At 35.7% G+C, this 21,767-nt stretch overlaps 1 protein-coding gene across 2 annotated transcripts; it reads left to right on the top strand.

The window, feature by feature from the left end:
- The first annotated feature begins 4,475 nt into the window (after positions 1–4,475).
- LOC111381772 (ENHANCER OF AG-4 protein 2-like) lies at positions 4,476–21,481 on the top strand. Of its 2 annotated transcripts, XR_002700397.1 has the most exons (13): positions 4,476–4,902; positions 5,738–5,814; positions 9,132–11,129; positions 11,213–11,723; positions 13,683–13,791; positions 14,246–14,358; positions 14,432–14,619; positions 15,498–16,176; positions 16,250–16,718; positions 18,819–18,932; positions 19,035–19,128; positions 20,758–20,914; positions 21,245–21,481. XR_002700397.1 is itself a non-coding variant. In XM_023005595.1 (12 exons), the coding sequence occupies exons 1-11, from the start codon at positions 4,792–4,794 to the stop codon at positions 19,100–19,102; spliced, it is 4,437 nt and encodes a 1,478-aa protein (XP_022861363.1). In that variant the 5' UTR covers positions 4,476–4,791; the 3' UTR covers positions 19,103–19,128; positions 20,758–21,188. The 2 variants fall into 2 exon arrangements, 1 of the variants encoding a protein (XP_022861363.1); XM_023005595.1 differs by lacking the exon at positions 21,245–21,481 and having other exon boundaries at positions 20,758–21,188.
- Positions 21,482–21,767: the final 286 nt, after the last annotated feature.

Below are 21,767 nucleotides of genomic sequence, written 5' to 3'. Positions count from 1 at the left end.
AAAATATCCACGTCACTTATCGTAAGAGTGTTTATTTTTATAACTTTCTCCGTGCTTATATATTAACATATTTGATTAATTGGTTTGGCATTTTTTTCCCTTTCTATATAATACGGATTTAATGGCATGCTTAAAAAAACAATAAATTAGATGATTATCCTCTTTTGAGTCATGTCATTATATCCAAATTATATACCATGTGCCATATAAGCTTTTGATATATTACATACATGGCTTTTAAGTATAGGCTATTCAAACATTTCGGTACAGCTCGGTATAGCAAAGGACGAAGTCGTTGATGTGATGACAAGGCATCCCCGAAGGGGAAACTCCCGGCTGTGCCTTAAGTAGCGAACTTTTTCGGTTCCTTGTTAGCAGGTCAGACTTCTGTTCGATTAAATACCGTCGAATGAAAATTTAAGTACGGATTCAATTTCAGGATTAACTCTTTATGCACGTTTTTTAGGGTCGTCCCTCCAATATTAATCCACGACTTACATACAAGCTTGAAGATCTCATAACGTGCTACACAACAAAATTTGAGTCGCAACACTACGTCAACTATGGAAGTTTTGTGCGATGACCGCCAAGTCGGCTGCTTACTTTACCAAAAAAGGGTCCCATTTTTCAAATTTTAAAGTTCAGTCCCTACTTCATCTTTTTTACTTAGGGTCTATTTGGTAGTGATTATGAAAATTGATTTTTTGATCGCTAAAAAGGAAAGTGGATCCCACCTGTGAGTAAAAAAGTCAAAAGTGACAATTAGAATAGTGAAATGACGGTAAAAAATTGATTTTTTGAATAAAAAATTACTATCAAATAGGGGCTTAGCTCCTATTTGATATCGACAAGGAAAGCAACGAGGCAGGTTCCCTCATCCTTGCCCCGCGGGGTAATTTCTAGCCTTGTTTACTAACTCTTTTTGTTTTTTATTTTTTGATAATTCATTTTATTGCTCACATTCACTAAAGTAATATAATAATATAATTATTAAAATTTCTAATTAATTCATTTATTTTTTAAAAGTTAAATTATTCAAACATATTTGGTAAACTAAAATTTTCATTGTTTATCATTTTTCTTAAATAATCTTAGTTGTTATATTCTATTAGAATTAATGAAATTTCATAGAATTTTTCATTTAAAGTGTTGCATTCTTAAAATAAATAAATAAATAAATTGTAAAGGCGAGTGTTACTCATATTCGCCTCGAGGCAAAATTCCTCGACACGAACCCTACTTGAATACTCAATTAAGCCGGTAATCATCGTCTTGTTTGGGACGAAACCAAATAAATAAATTGTCAGGGCGAGTGTTACTCATATTCGCATCGAGGCAAAATTCCCCAACACGAACCCTACCTGAATACTCAATTAAGCTGGTAATCATCATCTTGTTTGGGACGAAACCCCGCGGGTATTGGGTTTAACAAGTTTTTTGCCTCCCCTAGATACCGATTAAAATTTAAATTTTAATTTAAGTCAAAATTAATAATTGATTTTAACTACATATTTTATGGATTTCATAACTTTTCAACCCACATTACATCAAATTCTATTAAAATCTACTGAAATTTTGATTTTAATCCTTATCAAACAGTGCTTATTAATTTCAAAATTAAATCCTGTAATAAAAGTCTTAACTTTCAATTTGTTTCGTTTAAGTTTTAAATTTAAACTTGAATTATCCTTATTTTTTACTTAAAATTTTAAAAATAACACGAATTTTTTAGAGCGTTACAACAGTACTAGTAAAGAATTTTTTGTCACTCGTGTCTATCTCTTGTCAAGTATGCTATCTAGACAAAGTATGTATATGATAGTACTCCTAGGAAAATAAAAGAAAAATATTACCACACTTTTTTGAAGTTCTCATTTAAAATAGACTGGCTAATGGTTTGTGTGCTATTGTCTTCTTCATTTTAATTCCTTTTCTTTTCTTTTTCTTTTTTTCTTTCGAAATTTGATATGTGAAGAAACAAAGAACAAAGAATGTGCATTTTTGAGATGCAAGAAAAGTAATTTCAAACTTAACCAGATAATTAAATATTATTTGACAATGGATTGACATGTGATTGAGTAAAATAGCATTGGGACAATGAGTTCAAGAAAATTTTGTGGCACTAGTTATTCGCCCCTTGGCTGTTTATAGAGACTTGGTCATTAATCTTCAAAACGATCATTTCGTCCTCAAAGTTTCAGTTTCATCGCACCGTTAGTACTATTTTGCTATTTCTCTCCAATTTACCTTAAAAATTGAAAATTCGAGCAAAGACTAAAATAACTTAATTTATCGTTTTGTAATAATAAATAAAAGAATGCAAAAATTGCAATCAAGGTACTAAACTTTTAGTTTATTAGTAGACTTTGCTCAAACATTTCATTTGTGCCACCGTAGATACCAAACATTTACAAAATTTGCAGTTCAAGTCCAGATTGACGATTTTCGTTAATTTGACCCTAAAAACCGTTATTTGACTTTAAAAATTAAAAATCTAATAACTTTGACCAAGAAAAGACTAGGATAAAATTTTAAATCTATAATTTTAATATAAAAAATAAATAAAATTTATTTAAATAGGAAAATAAAAAATCCCATCTTCTCTTCAATCTTTCCAATCCCTTTACCCCAAAATCAAAACCACCTCCACCTAGTTGTCGGAGAAATTTTACTACCCTTCTTCTAAGAAATTTCTTCTTCTCATTCTCATTTCACATCTTTCAATTCATCTCTTCTTCAATTTCAAAGAACAGAGCAATAGTTCACAGAATGGGAAACAGAGTAATCACAACAAGAAAATTATGACAAGTAGCAACAACCACATATCAATATCCAACACCGAGTCAACAACGAGTCAGGTGGACTTTTTCCACTCCCACCTTCGTTTTGGATCACCCCTCCGCTCCAATGATCCATATTTTCAAACAGAAATGTCAATGTTATCTCTAGTTTTCGGAGGCAAGGAACAGAAGCCATGGCCCCATTTTGAAAAACCCACGTCGGAGAATATTGATTTGTCGTCTATGCCTGTGGTTGTCAATGGGAAGTTCCAGCATATCTGCTGCAGTCCAAAAATTTTGATTTTCAGGGAAAGAGTGGGCTGGGATGTTGCCGATGGTTGTTTATAACAGGTCGATGAAGGAGGAGTCGACGCTAGGTGTGACTAAGGTGTGGACAATGGGGAGTGATATTGGTGGGCTGGAGGAGTTTTATGGCGATCGTTCAAAGGAAGTGGACAGAGAGAGGCAACCGCGGTGGTGTTGACGATCGACAATTGGGCTGAGGTGATTTTGATTTTGGGGTAAGGAGATTGAGGGAGATTGAGAAAGGAGATTGGATTTTTTATTTTCCTTTTTAAATAATTTTTATTTATTTTTTTATATTAAAATTATAAGGTTACAATGTTACCATTGCCTTATTACTTGGTTAAAATTATTGGATTTTTAATTTTTGAGGTTAACTTATGGTTTTCGGGGTCAAACTAACATAAACCATCAATTTGGATTTGAACTGCGAATTTTGTAAAAAATTGGTATATACGATGTCACAAATGAAAGGTTTAGACAAAGTCAGCTAATAAACGAAAAATTTGATACCTTGATTGCAATTTTCCCTAAAAAAATCTAAACAAATGAAAAAAACACATCTTCTCTTAGCCATCCTCTCTTTCCATAATCTCCTGCACTTGTCACCATTATTCCCCTCGCCATCAATACTAGCCAAGCTCACCCAACATCAACCCCCGGCCAAAAGTCCATTCAATTAACCTACCACTCTCTATTCCCAAAACCACTAGTTTTTTTGTAGCTTTCACCAAAAATTAATATATTGATGAAATATGTAAAAAATTTCAATTGTAAAATGACCATTGAAAAATACTGTGTGATAAATATTGGAATTTCAACTGATCAATTGAATAGATATCGACGATGAAAGAGATAAAATAAGTAGCTTTGCCATATATGAGAACGTCACCCTTGCTCTTATTTATGTCAATTACATGTAGTAGTGTTGCTATGTCGATGACAAGGGGCTCAACTCAATATGGTTATTAGGTGTCCATAGCAGCTGGGTAGAGAAGAAAATGATATGATATTATTTTTTATGTTTTGATCTTAGTAGCTTGCACACATCACAAATAAATTTAGCGGGTACTTTTTTGAAAAGATTACTAATAAAACTACATTTTTCTCTATATTTAACTGACAATTTCAGATTAATATAAGCCCCTGTTTGATCCCCATTAAATTAAATTACATTACATTTCATTTTTCTTTCTCCTATTTTCAATCACACAATTTTTCATAAAATAATATTACATGTAAATCGAAAACTTTTCTATCTTTTTCAACCACTTATTTTTTTAAAAATTACTATTTCCTTCATTTTCATTTTCAAGTACTGGGCATCAAACGGAGCTTAATCTATCAAGAAAAAATTATAAAAATCTATCCCTTTTGATTTGGGAGCATGGGTAACTCGTCCGTAAGTACAATTTTACCCTTCACCACTTGCTTTTTCCCTCTCAATTACATGTTTTACTGTGCTTCTCTCTTGCAAAATCTCTCGTCAGCCACCGCCTGAATCTCTCTGCGTAAGAACAATACAATTTCTCCTCTCGCTTTTCGGTGTGATCGGTACCTGTAGAAGAAAGAACAAGGAAATCGGAGGAGAGAACGCGAAAGCGACAACGTTATGGGGAATTCAATTTAGGGTTCTTCCTTTCTTTGTTTTGATTTGGAATAACGAATCCGTAAAAAGAGAAAAAAAGGAAATTGGAGAACGAAGGCAATGGCTCCAAGCCGGAAGCGTGGAGCAAAAGGCGTGGGGACAAAGAGCGAGATGAGTTTGGGCGATCTCGTCCTTGCCAAGGTCAAGGGCTACCCTCCTTGGCCTGCTAAGGTACCATTGAGTGGTTTTTAGGAACACTAAATATTTTCAAATTTGGGTTCCTCTGTCGCATTGCTTCCTTATTTAACCTCGTCTTCTATTTGCTTAATTTGTGATATTTAATTGTTAATATCTGAATAATTCGCCTTCAGAATTTTAGGAAAATCTATAATCAAGCCGCAGAATGTAAATTTTTTTACTATATAGGAGGTATCTGCAGTGGGTCTGAATCATTGCGAAAAAATGATCAAAAGTTCATACTAGTTTGTCTATACAGTTCTCTCTCTGAACGTGGGTTTGTTTTAGCTGCCTGTATGAATTTTTACTTGAATTTGGTATTTTTTTGAATTGTCGTTCGTTGCTCAATCAATTGGAAAAATGTTAAAAGAAGGCATAAAAATTAGGGTTAAAACAGAAAATCTGTGCACCAGATTAATTTGGAATCAGTTAGTTATGTCGGGCCATTATATGCATGTATATGTGGTGTGTATTGCGTCATGTCTTTACGTAGGAATGGTTCTATCTCTTTTCAAGGTTGCTTTCATTTATTACATGTATAAGTGAGGGCATGTGACTTCCCTCTTGCTAACATCATAATGACGCACCATTCAATACTATTCTCTAGTTTTGACAGTTAAATATAACCTGTGAGTCGATAATTGCTGTTAGAATATTAATTTGCATTTTCATCACTCGTTATAAGATTTTTGTGCCAACACGTTTGTGCAATAATCAGATTTATCGATGGGCTATGTTGTTTTACCACGTGGTTTCTGATTCTGGATTTAAACTTTTTGCTAGTTCCATAAGCTTTCTTGTCTAAATTTTGTGGATTTTAAATTTACAGATTGGCAGACCTGAAGACTGGGAGAGAGCCCCTGACCCCAAGAAATATTTCGTTGAATTCTTTGGCACGGAAGAAATGTAAATACTCTATGATTAAGTCTTATTCTGTGCTTGTGCATGCTGAATCGACTTGATTTGTAACATGGATTTTGGAGCATTTAGTCTTTTCCTGTTACTGACTGACCAAATAAAAAATTCAATTATTCATTGAAGAAAGCACATTTATCTCTCCACGTGTTTCTTATGTTAGGAATGTGAACTTTCACTTTGTATTTCTCCAATTACGATTCCTAGCAACATGGTACTAATAGTGATGACTGATGAACAACAGCATAAGTTCATTGGGAGAGGATGTCTCTTCCTTGCATTTACGCATACCTTCTCATGACATCATTAACCTCTCAATGCATTTCAGCTAGTAGGTATAACTGTTAATTCATTTAGCAAACTTGCCTTTATCTTTAGATAAACCTATTGATTTTAGCTCACAAAAGTTGGGTGGTGTTATGTGAAAAACAGTGGTTTGGCTTTTTTTTTTGGGTAGTTTGTATAGAAGGCAACTCTAGAATCTTTGAAGAAAAAGAACAACTGTTTGGCAATTAATGGGACAGAGCAAAATTTTTGGCTGCTTTATGGGCTTCTACATTCAAGGTGATTAAGGAATCTCCGTTATCCTCAGTTATCCTTGGTTGGAAATATGTGACATATATTAATTATTATTATTATTTTTTTAAAATTGATTTCTTATGTTTTTAAGAGAACTCATTGTTCTCGTGATGTGTCTTTATGTTATGATTAATATGCATGTTTTTTAATAAAAAAAAATTAAGTGAATTTCCCATCGGCTCTGGGGTTTAGTTCCCTTTCTTTTGGGGAGTCCTGATACAACTTTTTTGGATGAAATTTGTGACATCCAAGTTCCAATTTATGCAGAATTAAGTGTGTTGCTGTTTTATCTCTGGATATCTACGATGATGTAGCTGTAAAGTCATTTGGCTGCTGAGGGATTTCCTTTAAGAAGTGGTGGGTAAAAATGTTGCTGTAGATTGTCGCCCAGCATTTACTTTCACAATCTATACCATAGAAGTTTTGTGAGGTTCTCCTCCTATTAATTCGTGTTGTTCTTGATGATGACAACAGCAGTAGTTATGAATATACAGTTATTTGAGGCTACTATTGTCGAAGTGATTAGGTTGAAACGATAGTGTGACTGGTGTGGTTAGTGGAACGCAAGAGAAATAGGGAAAAGTATAATACTGTCAATGACGACACTGATTGCTTTCAGTTTTGGCATGATAAATTAATATTTTCCTTTTTGAGCTATTTATGTTGGATTATTGCATTGTTGAACTTTCATTCCACTTTTGATAGTCAGGGGTCAATTCGTATATCTGGAAAATGTGCTTTGGTGATGGAAGTGAGGAAAACTTTAATATATGCAGCGCTAGGTTCGATGTATATGATTCTGTGTGACAAAGGCTAGGTGTTTTTGGGGTTATTGCTGATATGATTCTATTGAAGGTGAAGGACAGAATGACAGATTACAAGAAAAGAAACAAAACACAGGAAATAAAGTGGTTTCCTTTGGGTGTTACAGAGTGCCCTAAAACACTTTATATGGAGTCCATGAGATATTAATGTGGTCTAGGGTAGGTTCTTCAGAAAATGATATCTGGGCTAAGGATCAAGCCACTACAAGGCAAAAAATGAGAACAACCCATAGTCATGACACCTAGCATTTAATGGTATCCGATATCCCAAAATCGGAAGGAACATCAGCAATTTCTGCTGAACAATACAAAACAAAAATTTTCCACCTTCATAAATTGGAAGCCTTGTAATTTAATCCAGATCCACGAATTCCTAATAATTACTTCGATTCTGTGGTGGAAACTGCATGAATTGTCTTCCAACCTAGCACGATTTACTTGACATAAACAGCACATTGTAGAGATTCTAAAAATACAGTGTTTTGGAGATTATAAATATACATGTTAAAACACACACACACACATATCCCAAAATATAGATAATTAATGATGAAGTAAGTCTGAAAACTATTGTCAAGGTTCTTGCAATACCTAGAATCTTTGAATTCCTCCTTTGTATTAGTTTTTCCTTGATCCTTTTATATTGTGCATCAAAATGAAGGAAAAATCAGTATGTATGTTTGGAGACAATTGACTGCTAATAAATGGCCTTGACAAGTGCTATCAGAAGGTCAAACTTACATTTCTATAGATGCCCTATCGTTCTCTAGTAACAGCATATAAAGAATTCCATAGTAAGTACTTGACAAACTGGCCGATTTAATGTCTTGGACAATGTTATCTTGTTTTGTCTATTATAATCAATGGCGAGCAAGACTTTATTAGAGATTCTCTGGGGGTTTAGGACTGGGTGAATCTCTTTTTCCGTTTTTCTTCTCTTTGGTTGAAGTTTTGTATAGAATGTTCATTAGCTGAATTACACTTTTGTTGAATAATTTTTAGATGCTTCTATTGTTTTTGGTCTGTGAGAACATCCTATCCTCTTCTATATTTCTGTTGATAAATTTCTCTTGCGCTATTTGAAAAAGAAATTGTCTTTTGAAGCAATATTTTCTTTTCTTTGGGGTATCTTATACACATCATACATGCACGTGTGAAAGTAGCATCTATTAGTGACTACATAAATGTACATAAATGGGAATCTTTCAAATGTCTCATTTGTGAAAACTTCTGTTCAATTTCTCGTCTGGTGGTGGTTACAAATTTGAATAGAAGAATGAGTTTCTTATATTTTGCATGGGTCTTTATCACACTGCAATTAGCCTTTGTAGCATTGTTGTATTCAACTATGTGGTGCAATGGGAATTTTATTTTGTCATTTTGTGCTTTGTACTGATCCTTTGGATACATCTGCGATATATTCCCTTTTCTGTGTATTCCTTGAATTTATTGATCCCGTTCTTGTATTATCCTCTTAAATGGGTGTACCTACTTGGTATTTCCTTCCAATTACTTGAATATGAAGCACATGCGCAATATTTATGATTTACATATGTAAGTGTATAATGCTTATAGTATTACTCTTCAGTCTTCAGTTTCACCGTACTCAGCAATAACTAATATCAGCAGGTGATCTTTAGATGATCTGTGCTTGGTGGATAATTCTATGTACTACAGATGATTGCCCTTTGTTTTGTAGGCTGATGCATAATTGTTTTTCTAAGTTGGAAATTAATTTAGACCTTTAAAAATGTTCCTGGTTTTATTAAAAAATGCAAGATAAAGTTCTTCCCTTGATTGATTGTGCTATCACCCTTTTAATGTTTGTTGACTTCTTATATTCTTTAAAATAATTGTATGCTTTGAATATAAGAAATATTTTCAATTTTCTTTCCTTTTCAACAGAGGTTTTGTCGCTCCTGCTGATATTCAGGCGTTCACCAATGAGGTAAAAGATAGATTGTGTGCTCGTGGCCAAACTAAGACAGTTAGGCACTTTGCCAAAGCAGTGAAGCAAATCTGCGAAGAGTTTGAAGCGATACAGAGCAAAAGTTCAAGTAGCTTAGGAGATGATATTGATAAACAGGATCTTGGGTGTGAAGCACCTTCAGTTGAGCAAGTGGCATCAGAGGTTAATATAAAAGATGAGACTGACAGGGATCTACCTAATTGGAAGATAGAGATTGAAGGACTTGGTGATCAAGGCTCTGGGTTAGAGCATTCATCGCATAGACTTAGCAAGACAGACTGTCAAGATACGAAGTTTTCAGTCTCGAATGATGTAAATCCCTCATCTTTGTATAGGTATTCAAAAAAGGGGAATAAACTCTCGACTTATGGTACTGATTTGTCAAAGGAGTCAGTGTCTGCTACCTATCCGTTAAGGCATTCCTTTCTTAAGAAGGAAGGTTCTCGTGATAACAAAATGGAGCAGAGGCATTCTGATGGGGATCAGAGTGAATTGACAAATGGCCACAAATTAAAGCTGGCAATTGGGTCAAAGAGGAAACCTGATGGTACGAATATAATGCACAGAAATAGTGTGCGAGCTGTTTCAGCCGCATCTGCATGTGATAACTCTGGTCATCACATTAATATTTCTTGTGAGCAATCTGGAGATGGGACGGAAAGAAAAATTACTTCTGGTGGCAACACAAATGATACATCTGCTGATATTTCAAGGTCAAGTTTAGATGTTGGTAGAAGGAAAGAAAAAAAATTACTAAAAGAGAAAGAACATTTTGGTTCAGCAGATGATTGTCCGAAGGACACAGAAGTCAATTATGAGCGGAATAAAGTTGATGTTTCCCGAGAAAAAATTACTGGTAGGCCCGGAAAACAAAGTTTAAGTTTTCCAAGTAATGAAGTTCCATGTCCTACTAAAAGGTCAAAATTTTCAGATATTGCAGGTGATGCTACCAAGGGGAAAACCCAAACAAACAGAACAAGTGATTCTCAAAGTACTAATGTTCTTGATGACATCATAAGTATTACAGAGCCTAAACGGTTAACTTCAGGAGGGAACACGGAAAATTGCAAGCCTTTCAGATTTCAGTCAAGCATGAAAGATTCCAATTCTTGTGGCAATGAAGATGATCTACCCCCAATAAAGCACTGTTGCGGGGCATTGGAGGCCATGTCTAATTCTTCTTTACACTCTGAAAATAGATTGGGAAATTCCTCTGCTCTTAAAAAAAGCCTTTCTGATAAAGTCAGATCCTCAGCTCTACAGTTTCCAGTAAAGCGGAGAGCTGTTCGCCTTTGTGATGATGATTGTGATGAAGAGCCCAAAACCCCAATTCATGGAGGATGTGCAACTAAGGTTTCTCTTCTTCCATGCTTGTTGGATTCTACAAAAACAATTGATGTGCCCTGTGAGAGTTCTCTCCATGATCAACAAGAGTGGAATGGTTCAGGCACAGTTGAGGATGGTTCTAAGGGACTGGTATCATCTGCCATACCCCACAAAGCTTCATCACCAACTGCTCAGAAAGGCATCGAGAAGAGAGCTAGAGAAATAGATGATACACATGTACGTTCTAGCCCTGCTCAAGTAGACTTTACGAATATGTCCTCCAGAGAGACTAAACCAGTTGTCTTTTCACCTATGAGGTCCCCATGGTCTATCGCTAGTAGCAAACCTTCAGGGGAACTGCAAAGCATACACTCTGGCAAGACACCTGTTCATATAACTCATAAAAAAGCTCCATCCGGATCCAATATTGGCGTCACTTCAATTTCTGATGGCTCAAAGTCATCTCTTAATCAAACAACAAATGAAAGAAGCAAGTCAGCTTATTTGGGGGGGAGAATGAAAACAACACCAAAAACAGATTTAGAAGTCAATGATTCTGATATTCTAGTGGGAAATCCAGCTGAAAGTATCACTTTCCTTGGTGAAAGGTATCTTGGTAACTCCTTTCATCATAATTGCAGTAATTATTTCTTTATTTTTGATGCTCACATTTCATTCTGCCATTTTTCAGGGTGGTTATTGGCAAAAATGCCAAGATGAGTTCCTCTATTGATCTAAAAATTCTGGACCCAGATATGTCTATGAAACATCTTATTGCTGCTGCTCAGGCAAAGAGGAGACAAACTCATAAGCAGAATTCTCATGGGACTCCTCTTGTGACTTCTGATGTTGAGACACCAGGAACGAGTCCAAGCCCCAGCCCCACTTCACAGGGAATGAAAGCCAGCAACATGTCCCAACTGGGTATAGAAGGATTACATTCTTGCTCTTCTTTAACTTCTCCTACCTCTGATTTTCGTCAATTTTCAACAAATAATCGACATAACAACGAAGAATTTGAGGAGCGGAGAGTTAGTTCAGGTCATCGGGCTGTTGGGGGTTCCCTAAGTGGGGGTACTGAGGCAGCTATTGCTCGTGACTCTTTTGAAGGAATGATAGAGACACTGTCAAGGACCAAGGAGAGCATTGGGCGAGCAACTCGTCTTGCAATTGACTGTGCAAAGTATGGGATTGCCAATGAGGTGAGTTATCAGCATGTGAATCTTCCTTTTTTATTCGTCCCAATTGAATTAGTCCACACATACTCAACCCCCACCCCCTCCCTAGGACAAAACAATTATTATGATTGCTGTTATGATAATCAATATTATTATTACTTGGAATGTGAAATGATCCCTATGCACTATCTGGAACGAGGGTTTGCAACTTGCAACTAAGTATATGTAGGTGCCTCAAATACTTTCTTGTTCGCGAATCCTCTTGAAAGAGTGGTGTGCTTACAAGATAAGATGCGGACTCTCCTGGCTTAAACCATCCGCACCTTAGGATTTCTCCATCCGCCCCCTCTTCCATCCATCTGATTAATGTACGAGTTTAGTTTAATTTATCAAAAGTTCAGCTTTTCCTTGTAACAAGTATAGGGACATTACGAGGATAGGTTCCCTTTGAACTGGGGATGCTATGTAGGTGTTGGTCCAGAGAGCTTTTAATTCTCCCCAATTATTCTTATGTCTCTTTTCTGTATTCACTTGTACTTTTCTTTTTTGTACTTTTGATTGTATGAAGAAAATTCTATGGCCCCATTTGTTTTCTATTTATGTAAGAATGAGAATGAAAAATATAGTCGTTACGGATTCCACACAAGAGATAGAAATTCAAATATGGTGACTTGATGTGATAGATATTGGTCATATTTTTCATGTTAATGGGGAAAGAATGAGAAACAAACGGGGGCTATATAAAATTTTGCTAAATCTTGTGTAGGAGATATTGACTGAGATTTTGCAGCCAAATCTGTTTCTTTTGAGTAGTGACTTGTGAATCTCCCAAAATATCATGGAAATCAGATTCAACAGTTAAATCATAGTTGGAGTAAGTTGTTTTAAAAAGGTTACTTACCGCGAGTTATCCATTTTTCTGTCCCATCCTCTGTTACATACGAAATTGCATGTCTGTTTCAAAACCATTTGATCTACATCAGGTTGTGTATGGTGGACGTAACTGTTTAACCAGCCATTATACATTATCCAAAATTGTTTGCAAATATTTTTAATTTTTCAAGATCATTTTTTTCTTCTAATTGTGAAATTCAAAGCTTTCAACATTTTTTCTGTTTGATTCTACTTTCTGGATTTAACCAGCTCCCAATTTTTAATGAGTTTTGTGCTCGGTCAATTCTATCAGTGCAACACAAAAGTACATGATTATTAAGCAAGTGCGGTGTTTATTGTCATCTGAAATAGTGATGATATCTTGGGATCAACATAAACAAATGTTAACAGACAAATGTATTATTAGTTTTGATTCTCAGTAAGAAATAATAAATTTTTTGGACTGAAATTGTTCAAAAAGTTGAGGATTTTCTTGGATTGAAGAATGTGGTGTAATCTTGACTTTGTTTGTGAAATTGTTTCTGTTTTAAGAGGTTTCGTGTTCTGTGGATAAACGTTATCTTCATGACATGACTACTGAAATCTGTTTCTTAACAAAAAAAATAAAAAATAAATAAATTATTAAGAAAAATTGATGCGTCTAATGAAAAGATTGTCATCTTTGCCAGATAGTTTTTGTATGATGAGAATGCGAGTAAGTTAGCTGTTAGTTTATAGAGGTCATAGTCGGTTGAATTTTGTGGCCGAGAGAGTTGTGGTGCATTGCCTTTCATTCTCATGGCTCAATGCATCCTGACGCACTTCTTTGGTTCATGGTACTTTGATCTTATGTTGAAATAAACTCCTCCACATTCCACTCTCTAACAATGGGGTAAGGTGGGGAGGAAAGAAGGAAGTTGGGAGAGGGAAGATGTAGTCTGAAGTAATCGTTCTGCTTCAAAATTTTTTTTTTTTAACCAACAGTAGACATGAAATGAGCAATCTATTTTTTAACCTTTGGTTGCACCTATTCTCTTTTTTGTATGTTTTCTGTATGTAAGCAATTTCTTGTGACAATTCAACTATATTTTAGTGCATTGTTTCATGCAGGTTGTGGAACTTCTTACTCGGAAGCTGGAAAACGAACCCAGCTTTCATCACCGAGTGGACCTGTTTTTCCTTGTTGATTCGATAACCCAATGCTCTCATGGTCAAAAAGGTAGAGAAATATTAAAGAGTACATTTAAGTATAGAAATTCTCACTTCCCTTCTCCTATTACTTTGTTGTTGTGTACTCTTGAAATTATATTCAGCAATTGTTTTATGGATGTTTTTGTACCTGATGTTGTGCATGTTTGGGTGGGCTTATATAAGTTAGGGCTTATAGGTTACTTATAAGCCTATCCAGACATGCTTTTTATCCTATTGTCTAAGTCCCCCCCCCCTTTCCTTTTTCCAGACCACCCATACTTCCCTTTTTGGGTGGAGATTGTTCATAATTCTTTCCTTGCTTGTTCTTGAAAGTACATTCACCAACGGTTTCAATGAACGGTTAATGTACGTGATGTCATAGTGTTTGAGTTCCTTTTCTTTCTTTCTTTTGCCAGACCTCACTTACTTCTTTGGGTGGATATTTGTTTATAATTCTTTTCTTGCTTGTTATGGTCCTTCAGGAATCGCAGGAGCCTCGTATATTCCTGCAGTTCAAGCAGCATTATCCCGTCTCATAGGAGCTGCTGCTCCGCCCGGGGCAAGTGCTCATGAGAATCGTCGTCAATGTCTTAAGGTGACTAAAGTTCATATCTGAAAGTGAGCCTTTCAGCTGTGTGCAGAATGATTGAGTTACAATCTTTCCTTAGGTCTTGCGATTATGGCTTGAGAGGAAAATCTTGCCTGAATCTGTTCTTCGTCGCTGTATGAATGATATTGGTGCAGTGAATGATGATGCTTCTGCTGGGTTTTCCTTTAGGCACCCTTCCCGAGCTGAGCGGGCTATAGACGATCCTATTAGAGAAATGGAAGGAATGCTTGTGGATGAGTATGGGAGGTACTGAAATTTGCTCCTTCTTCACTCTTTCTCTACACAATTCCTTCTAGGAAAAAAGGTGGTGTTGGCACATCATTGTTCTACCTTGTAACATTCCTAAGTCGCCAGCTAAATAACCTTATTATAGCTGGTGGAATTCTAGCTTGCTAGCATGCTTTAGTGGGTTTGATCATCTATGTTACGATACTGCTTTCTGTTACAAGCTCAGTTTTACAAATTGCACAAACACGCACAAAAAGAAGTCTTGAGCCTGTTTCACATATTTAATTATATTGCCTGCCATATTTTGGCTGAATCATGGTAGTTGTTTTATCTGTCAACAGACTTTTTTGTTTGCACATGAATAAGTTATTAATCTACAGTCCTCTTGACTTGGTGTTAATTTCCCCTAGCAAGCCAGATTACAAGGGATCTGAATTGAATAACCACGGGTTTCTGCCATACTTATGTGCCGTCGTTCCTATTTGTATTGGCAATTACTCATTTTGCTCTGATTTTTATATTATGGTATTGGTATTGGCACAGTGGACACAATATCTTGTGCTTCTATCTTTCGAAGGATATTTTCTTGATAACCTGATTATATGACGTGTCTTTAGCAAACCATTGTGCTATTATCCCTGTCCTATCATCTTGTTCATGACTTTTATTATGTATTTATTTATTTGTGTGATCTGTACTGTCTTGTAATCAACCAAATGTATTTATATATATAGTGTTGTTTGGACATGTGTGCTCTCTTGTGGGGGTGGTATGTCTGTTCTTTGTGAGGGGTACGTGGGTAGGCACATGCAGTATTATCTGTCTTTGCCTGATTTTATAAATTGATATATTAGTTTCTGTGTTCACATTCGGCTTTCTAACTTTTGTTTTTTCAGCAACACGACATTTAAATTGCATGGGCTTTTGTCATCTCATGCATTTGAAGAAGAGGAAGAGGAAGAGGAAGAGGAAGACCATATCCAGGCTAATTTGTGCAAGGAAGTTGCAGATGCATCACCATCAGAAGGTATGCCTGTCAATGGAGATCCTGAAAATTGTGCAGTTACTCCAAGTGACAAGCGTCACTGCATTTTAGAAGATGTGGATGGTGAGCTTGAAATGGAAGATGTGTCTGAAAACCAAAAAGACGAAAGACCACTGTCCAATGATGGCGCTTTCGAGACTGCTAAAATTCAGCCAGATGCAGATATGATTCCGGTGTCAGCTTCAAACAATTCTTGTGAGTTGTTGCCTCTACCTGAGGGTTCGCCACCATTGCCTTTTGATTCTCCCCCTGCAACTCCACCTTTACCCACTTCACCACTTCCATTGCCACCTCCGCTGCCACCTTCACCATCTCCATCCCCACCGCCACAACCACTTCCTTCTTCGCAAAGATCTCTATTTCCTCCACCACACATTGGTCCTTCCTCATTACTTCCAGCACCGTCGTCGCATCCACAGCCTTCGTTGATGTCCCAAAACATGGCGCGGCTTTCATCATCAATATCTTCCTCGCTCACGGCAGCATATCCACAACCTCCTTTACCAAATGAAATTGCTAGCACACCCATTGTAAGGCTTCTGGCTGTTCCACTTCCTGTTCTGTTATTAGAGCACGATTACATATTAACTCTTCTTTTTACAGGGAGGTCAACTTGCTCAAATGACTACAAATACTCCTCATGGGCCTCATATTGATACTTCTGTCAAAAATGAGGTATTTTTGCAGCAATCACTCTGCTTTGCTCCAGCTGGAGTTGGCAATGCACGAGAACACTCTGAATATAATTTGTCAAGGACCATAGAATATGGACGCATTGGCTCTTATATGGACATGAATTCTCGACAACAGCTGTTTCATCCTGGTATTCCATCATTTGCTCAAAGTCCTCCGCATCTGAATCACCCACCCAATTTTATCTCATATCCAAAAACTGCAGTCCAGCAACACCCGTATCCCCATTACTCATTGCAAAACTTTTCCGATGGGCCGAGGCAATATGCTGCTGATGAACAGTGGCGGGTGCAATCAAATCAGTTTAATTCTGATGATCTGTGCAGTGTTTGGATGGCAGGGGGGAGATCTTGCTCAGCTTCACCCTTTCCAAATGAAGGTGTGTATATTTCCTTTTATTATCACAGTTAGAGTGGCGAGTAGTCAATCATATAGAATCAAATCACTATGATTAGAATTCTCTGTTATTATATCTTTCATAACGACTCTTTTATGTTGAAATGGCTTTTACTGAGACTTCTACTATATAATATGGTCAACATTTCATTAGCTGCATGCATATATGAAGAGAGCTTTTTTCTTCTGTTGTATGTATATTTTGAATTCATTTATTGAAAGTAACTCCTCAACATAATGCAACACCTAAGTATGGTGGTTACTTTCAGTTCGCAAATTTATAATATTGACTTAATCCAGGTTCAATTCTTGTCCCCACTGGTATTGGTCAAAATGTTTGACCAATTATGATCTGAAATGCCTAATCTCATCCTCCACACACAACATCAAACAGAATCAGCTATTACTGCTGTTAGGTTTCCCTTTAAGATGGTTCATTTACATAGTATTCCTCAGGTGAATTAGCGTAAATTTATGGGTTCCTTCCACCTTACCAAGGATGACTTCGGCAATGTGAAATGTTCTGCATCTTATTGTTCTTTTTATTGTGAGGTCAATCGTATTTCAGAAACTATTCCCTGTAATTACCTTAAACCACTTAGAGAAAAAATAAAATTTCTTACAAAGGGAAGTTGCAATTTTATGCACGAGGGACTTCACTAACTGAAGTATCTATAAATAAAAAATCCAAACATATGAGTAATGATGACGAAATGAAAAACTGTAAATAATAATTCTATTAGATAGAATTTGGCTACATGCATTTGGGATTTTTAACTCTCACAGTCTGAATAAGATGTTCATATCAAATTATTGAAGATGTACCAGAATATATTCTTGTTCAAGAGACTTGCTGCTTTATCCTTTTCCTTCGGGGAATCCAAAATCAGTACTCTAATACTCTCTAGCTCCTCTAGGTATAGAAATTCTTTGAAGCATATAGCCTTGTATATTGTTTCTTCCTCCCTTCCAACTTTTAAGGTATTGTGACGGCGATCCAAGCTTGCTGTGTAACGCGGAAAAATCATTAGCCATGATTTGACTGTCTTCAGGATGTGCTAAAAGAATCTTTACCTAGTTGTGCATTAAGTACATAGTGTATGGATTCATTCTTCTTTTTCTCATAGAATTCATTCCTCGTATGGAGTTTTATATTTTTTTCATGCAAAAAGATGGCAGTTCCCTTTGGTATTTCGGTTGTCCAATTTTTATTTTTTTTTATCATGATTAATCTGCTCTATGCCTGCACTGAGAAAGTAAATTTGGATACAAATGATCATGAACCAATAAAGCTGTTTCCTTCTAGTCTCGAATATGGTTGATGTTGCTGGAAAATATTTTAATTTTTAAAGAAATAAAGGTTCATAATAATTGAGAATGGAAAATTGTCGTCGTATATGAAATTTTTGCTACTTCTTCGCGTGTTCATGGAACGGGTACACACAAAGATGCAAGGATGGATGGTTATCTATAAATTCAAATGTTTTTGCTAACTTTTGATGTATCATTTGGCCTTTTGAAATAGTTGTGAACTTATTTGAACTTCTGCTCTTCTAGTGTTGATATCAGTATCACTTACTAGAAGACGACTGTCCTAATTTGAAATACAAATACACAGATAAGAGACCTGCTACTGACTTTCTTAGTTACAGATAATAAATATATGCATATCAATTTCTCTTGTGATACAGAGCATTATCTCAGGAGGCCGGTTCTGGATTGATTGTTTGGATTTGAAGCTTTATAGGCATAAAATGGGGGTTGTAAGTGTGTCCTGGAGGATTTTTATTTTTTATTTTTTCCCACTATAAATTTACTAAGGAAGGAATGAAATGATGCACTACTTTAAAAAGAGTACTAAAATGATGTCATAATAGTTGTTTAAGAGAGTACAAGAAGTAAATGTCTTGGTTTTTGGAGACTCGGAATTTTTTTTAATTATTATTATTATTATTATCATTTTATTTTTTTGTATAACTGGATCTTAGATCGACGTTGTTTTTTGGGCATTTTGATGCTAGTAGTTACTAGATTTCGGTGACTGCACTCCCATGCACAGTTCTAATGAACTTTCCTGTAGCAGGAATTTCTGGATTCCCTTTGGAAAGGCCTCCTAGAAGTACAGTTGGTTTTCACCCCTCTGCCGCTGCCGCTGCCCCTCCCCCTCCCCGGGCACCAATTGCCTCTCCTATCTCAGGTATGTTTTGGTGAACATGATCTGCTTATTAACCTGTGGATTTCTTTGCTATTAGAGCTGCAGTTTATACAAGAAATAACTTTATGTTGTATTTTTCAACAGGTCTTACGGCTCCTCAGATGATACCTTGGAGACCAGAAAAGTCCACTGTTAACTGGAGGCCAGTATAGAATGAGTTTAAAGCCAACTGTCTTTGGTGAGTTTTTCTACTTTGCCTCCTCGTGAGTCATGGACATGTTTTGAAGTCATATTGTTTTCATAATTAAAATCCATGAAGCGCGGACAATCCTCCTTAGGTGGTGTGTCTGTCTGACATGTATTAGACTTCAACGCTTCTTGGACAATCTGGGACGTGCCTAACCATCCAGTGCACGCCAATTATTGTGTTCTATCTTTTTTACATATTTTTTAAAATTTTGACATGCAAGGGACACATTTGACACGCTCCATCACGTCATGTGGTGTGCTATGTTTTTTTACATATTTTCGAACTTTGGACACTTGAGGGACACTTCTGACATGCTTTGGACAAGCGTTCGGCACACAATTTTTTATTTTTATTTTTGGAAAATAATCTTAGGGATAATTTTAATTATTAACACTCTTTGTATTAGAAAAATGACATAATGTGATGTACGTTTATAAGTAAAATATGCAAATTTTGATAACAGAATATTTTATTTCCTTTCCAGTAGTACAAAGTACAAGAAATAAACACTCACAGACAAAAGATTTTATTTGCAAAATATCAAAGCTGAAAAGAATATCAATTTATAGAAAAACGAATAAGCATAAAAATAAAAATAAAAATGACATGTAAATGTATAATTTCAATAGACATGGTGTGCCCTAACGTGTCTATGTCCTTTATTGGAAAGATCAGATTCATGCAGGCTTTTCTGTGTTGTGTCCCATTTACGTAACTATGCCTCACAGATTTAAAGGAGTTACCAAGTCTGTGGACTTACTGGTTATCTTTTGGTGTTAAGAGAGTATTTATCTTGTCCTGTGCTCTATTTACTATAATCTGTTTGAACCATTTTTTAAAAATGCATATGAGATCTTAGTTAGGGTTTTATTTTGAGGTCGTATTGTGATGGTCAGTCCTTACGAAGTAGGTCTATGTAACCTATCAAAAAAAAAAAAAAAAAAACCAAAGCAGGACTATGTAGGGAAAATTTCACTGGAAGTCACTCAATCTAAATGTTGTTTCATTTTGGTGACCCAGCTTACAATTAGTTTCAATTTGATAGTCTAAGTTACATTTTTGTTTTAGTTAACCGTGGCAGGCTAAAATTAATAGCTAGAATCATTTAAACAATAGATTCATAACCTGGTGGTTGTTTGATGTTAAATTTTCAATTTTTTTGCTGAGGAAAGCTTGGACAACTGGATTAAGTTTTTTGATCCTGTTCATTTTCTTTGCTATATTAACTTTTGTTTTAGCCTCAAACAAATGCTAAGTCACGCATTCTGCCACCTCGTGGGATTGTCCCTTAGTTTTTATAACAGGTACAAACGGAATGGTCAAGCTGAAATAGTGTAATCAAATTGAAACAAATTGGAATTTGGCGACCAACACGTAACTAATCTATAAGTTGGTTGATCTCAAGCAAGTTTTTCACAACTGTGTACTATATTGCCACTCTGTTCTATATATCTGCTATGTTAATCTCAGTTTACGTTAGTTTATGAAACTGCAGATCCTTTCTTCAAATGATTGTTGGCATAGGAATAACCACTTTACAGCCTCACTCCCACCCTGAATCAAACTTGATTGTTATCATCTAATGTATCACGTTTTTCTTCTCTATACTGTTTTCAGGATATAGAAGGCGGCTCAAGTAGGATTTGCATTAATAATGCTCCAACTGAAATTTTGAATTAGCACAAAAAGGAAATTGTTGATCAGTGGATACCCTTTGGCAGGACTGTGTATGTTAGAATTTTTCCTGACAAATGCATCCGACAGACATATACTTGTAAGTTTAAGCCCCTTTTGTCCAACTAGACTAATACTTGTATTATGATACATGTCTCAAACATGGTTTTGTTGGAGGTACAGTTTACAAAGTCGTACCGTTTTTCTATCCACCTTACCCCTTTTTTCTTCTGAGTTAAATCTGGTATGTACAGTGACGTGTACAAGTAAATAGCATTTTGATACATGTAAATTATTTATTCTTACAATATTAGTCAATATACTTCCTTACGAAGGTAGTTTTTCTTGGCACCAAAAGAGGGAAAAGCCAATCACATCTTGCGTTTTCTCTTCTCGATGTTTGTTTACCAATTTTTCCTTTTATTTTTAGACATGACCTTTTCTGGTGGGCCATTGGGTGCATGGGAAAATTTTCCATACATAAGATATTCGCGTACCTGTCTTGAAGTTGCATACATATTTCCAGTTTCTGAAACACGACTTGTAATTTGATTCAAGATGCTTCTGTGGCATCAATATCGGGCAAGATTTAAACTGGAAATAGAATACTGCACAATCTTTGTTATTCTTTGTTCGGACCTTGTTCAATGAAGTATTATTTTTTATTTTTATCATCTACATATCAAGGTCACACACTTTAAATTGTTGGTATGGATTAATGTACATTTGTTATGCCTTGGGTGATTTACTAGTATTGTGAAAAATGATTGTTTATAAACTTGTTTAATGTAATGTTCTTGAGGGATTATATAAAGTAAGAGCTGCATTGAAAGCTATGTTTTCTTCTTTCTGATAATTAAATAGAAACTCCAAACTGGAAATAACGACAGAAAAAATCTAACTGCCTCTTTGATATTCTTGTTACTGTAGCACAAGTGATAGACTTGAAAAAA

The sequence above is a fragment of the Olea europaea genome, unplaced genomic scaffold (genome assembly GCF_002742605.1).
Source record: "Olea europaea var. sylvestris unplaced genomic scaffold, O_europaea_v1 scaffold2371, whole genome shotgun sequence".
Classification (NCBI taxonomy): Eukaryota; Viridiplantae; Streptophyta; class Magnoliopsida; order Lamiales; family Oleaceae; genus Olea; species Olea europaea.
This window is presented reverse-complemented; position numbering and strand designations above follow the sequence as displayed.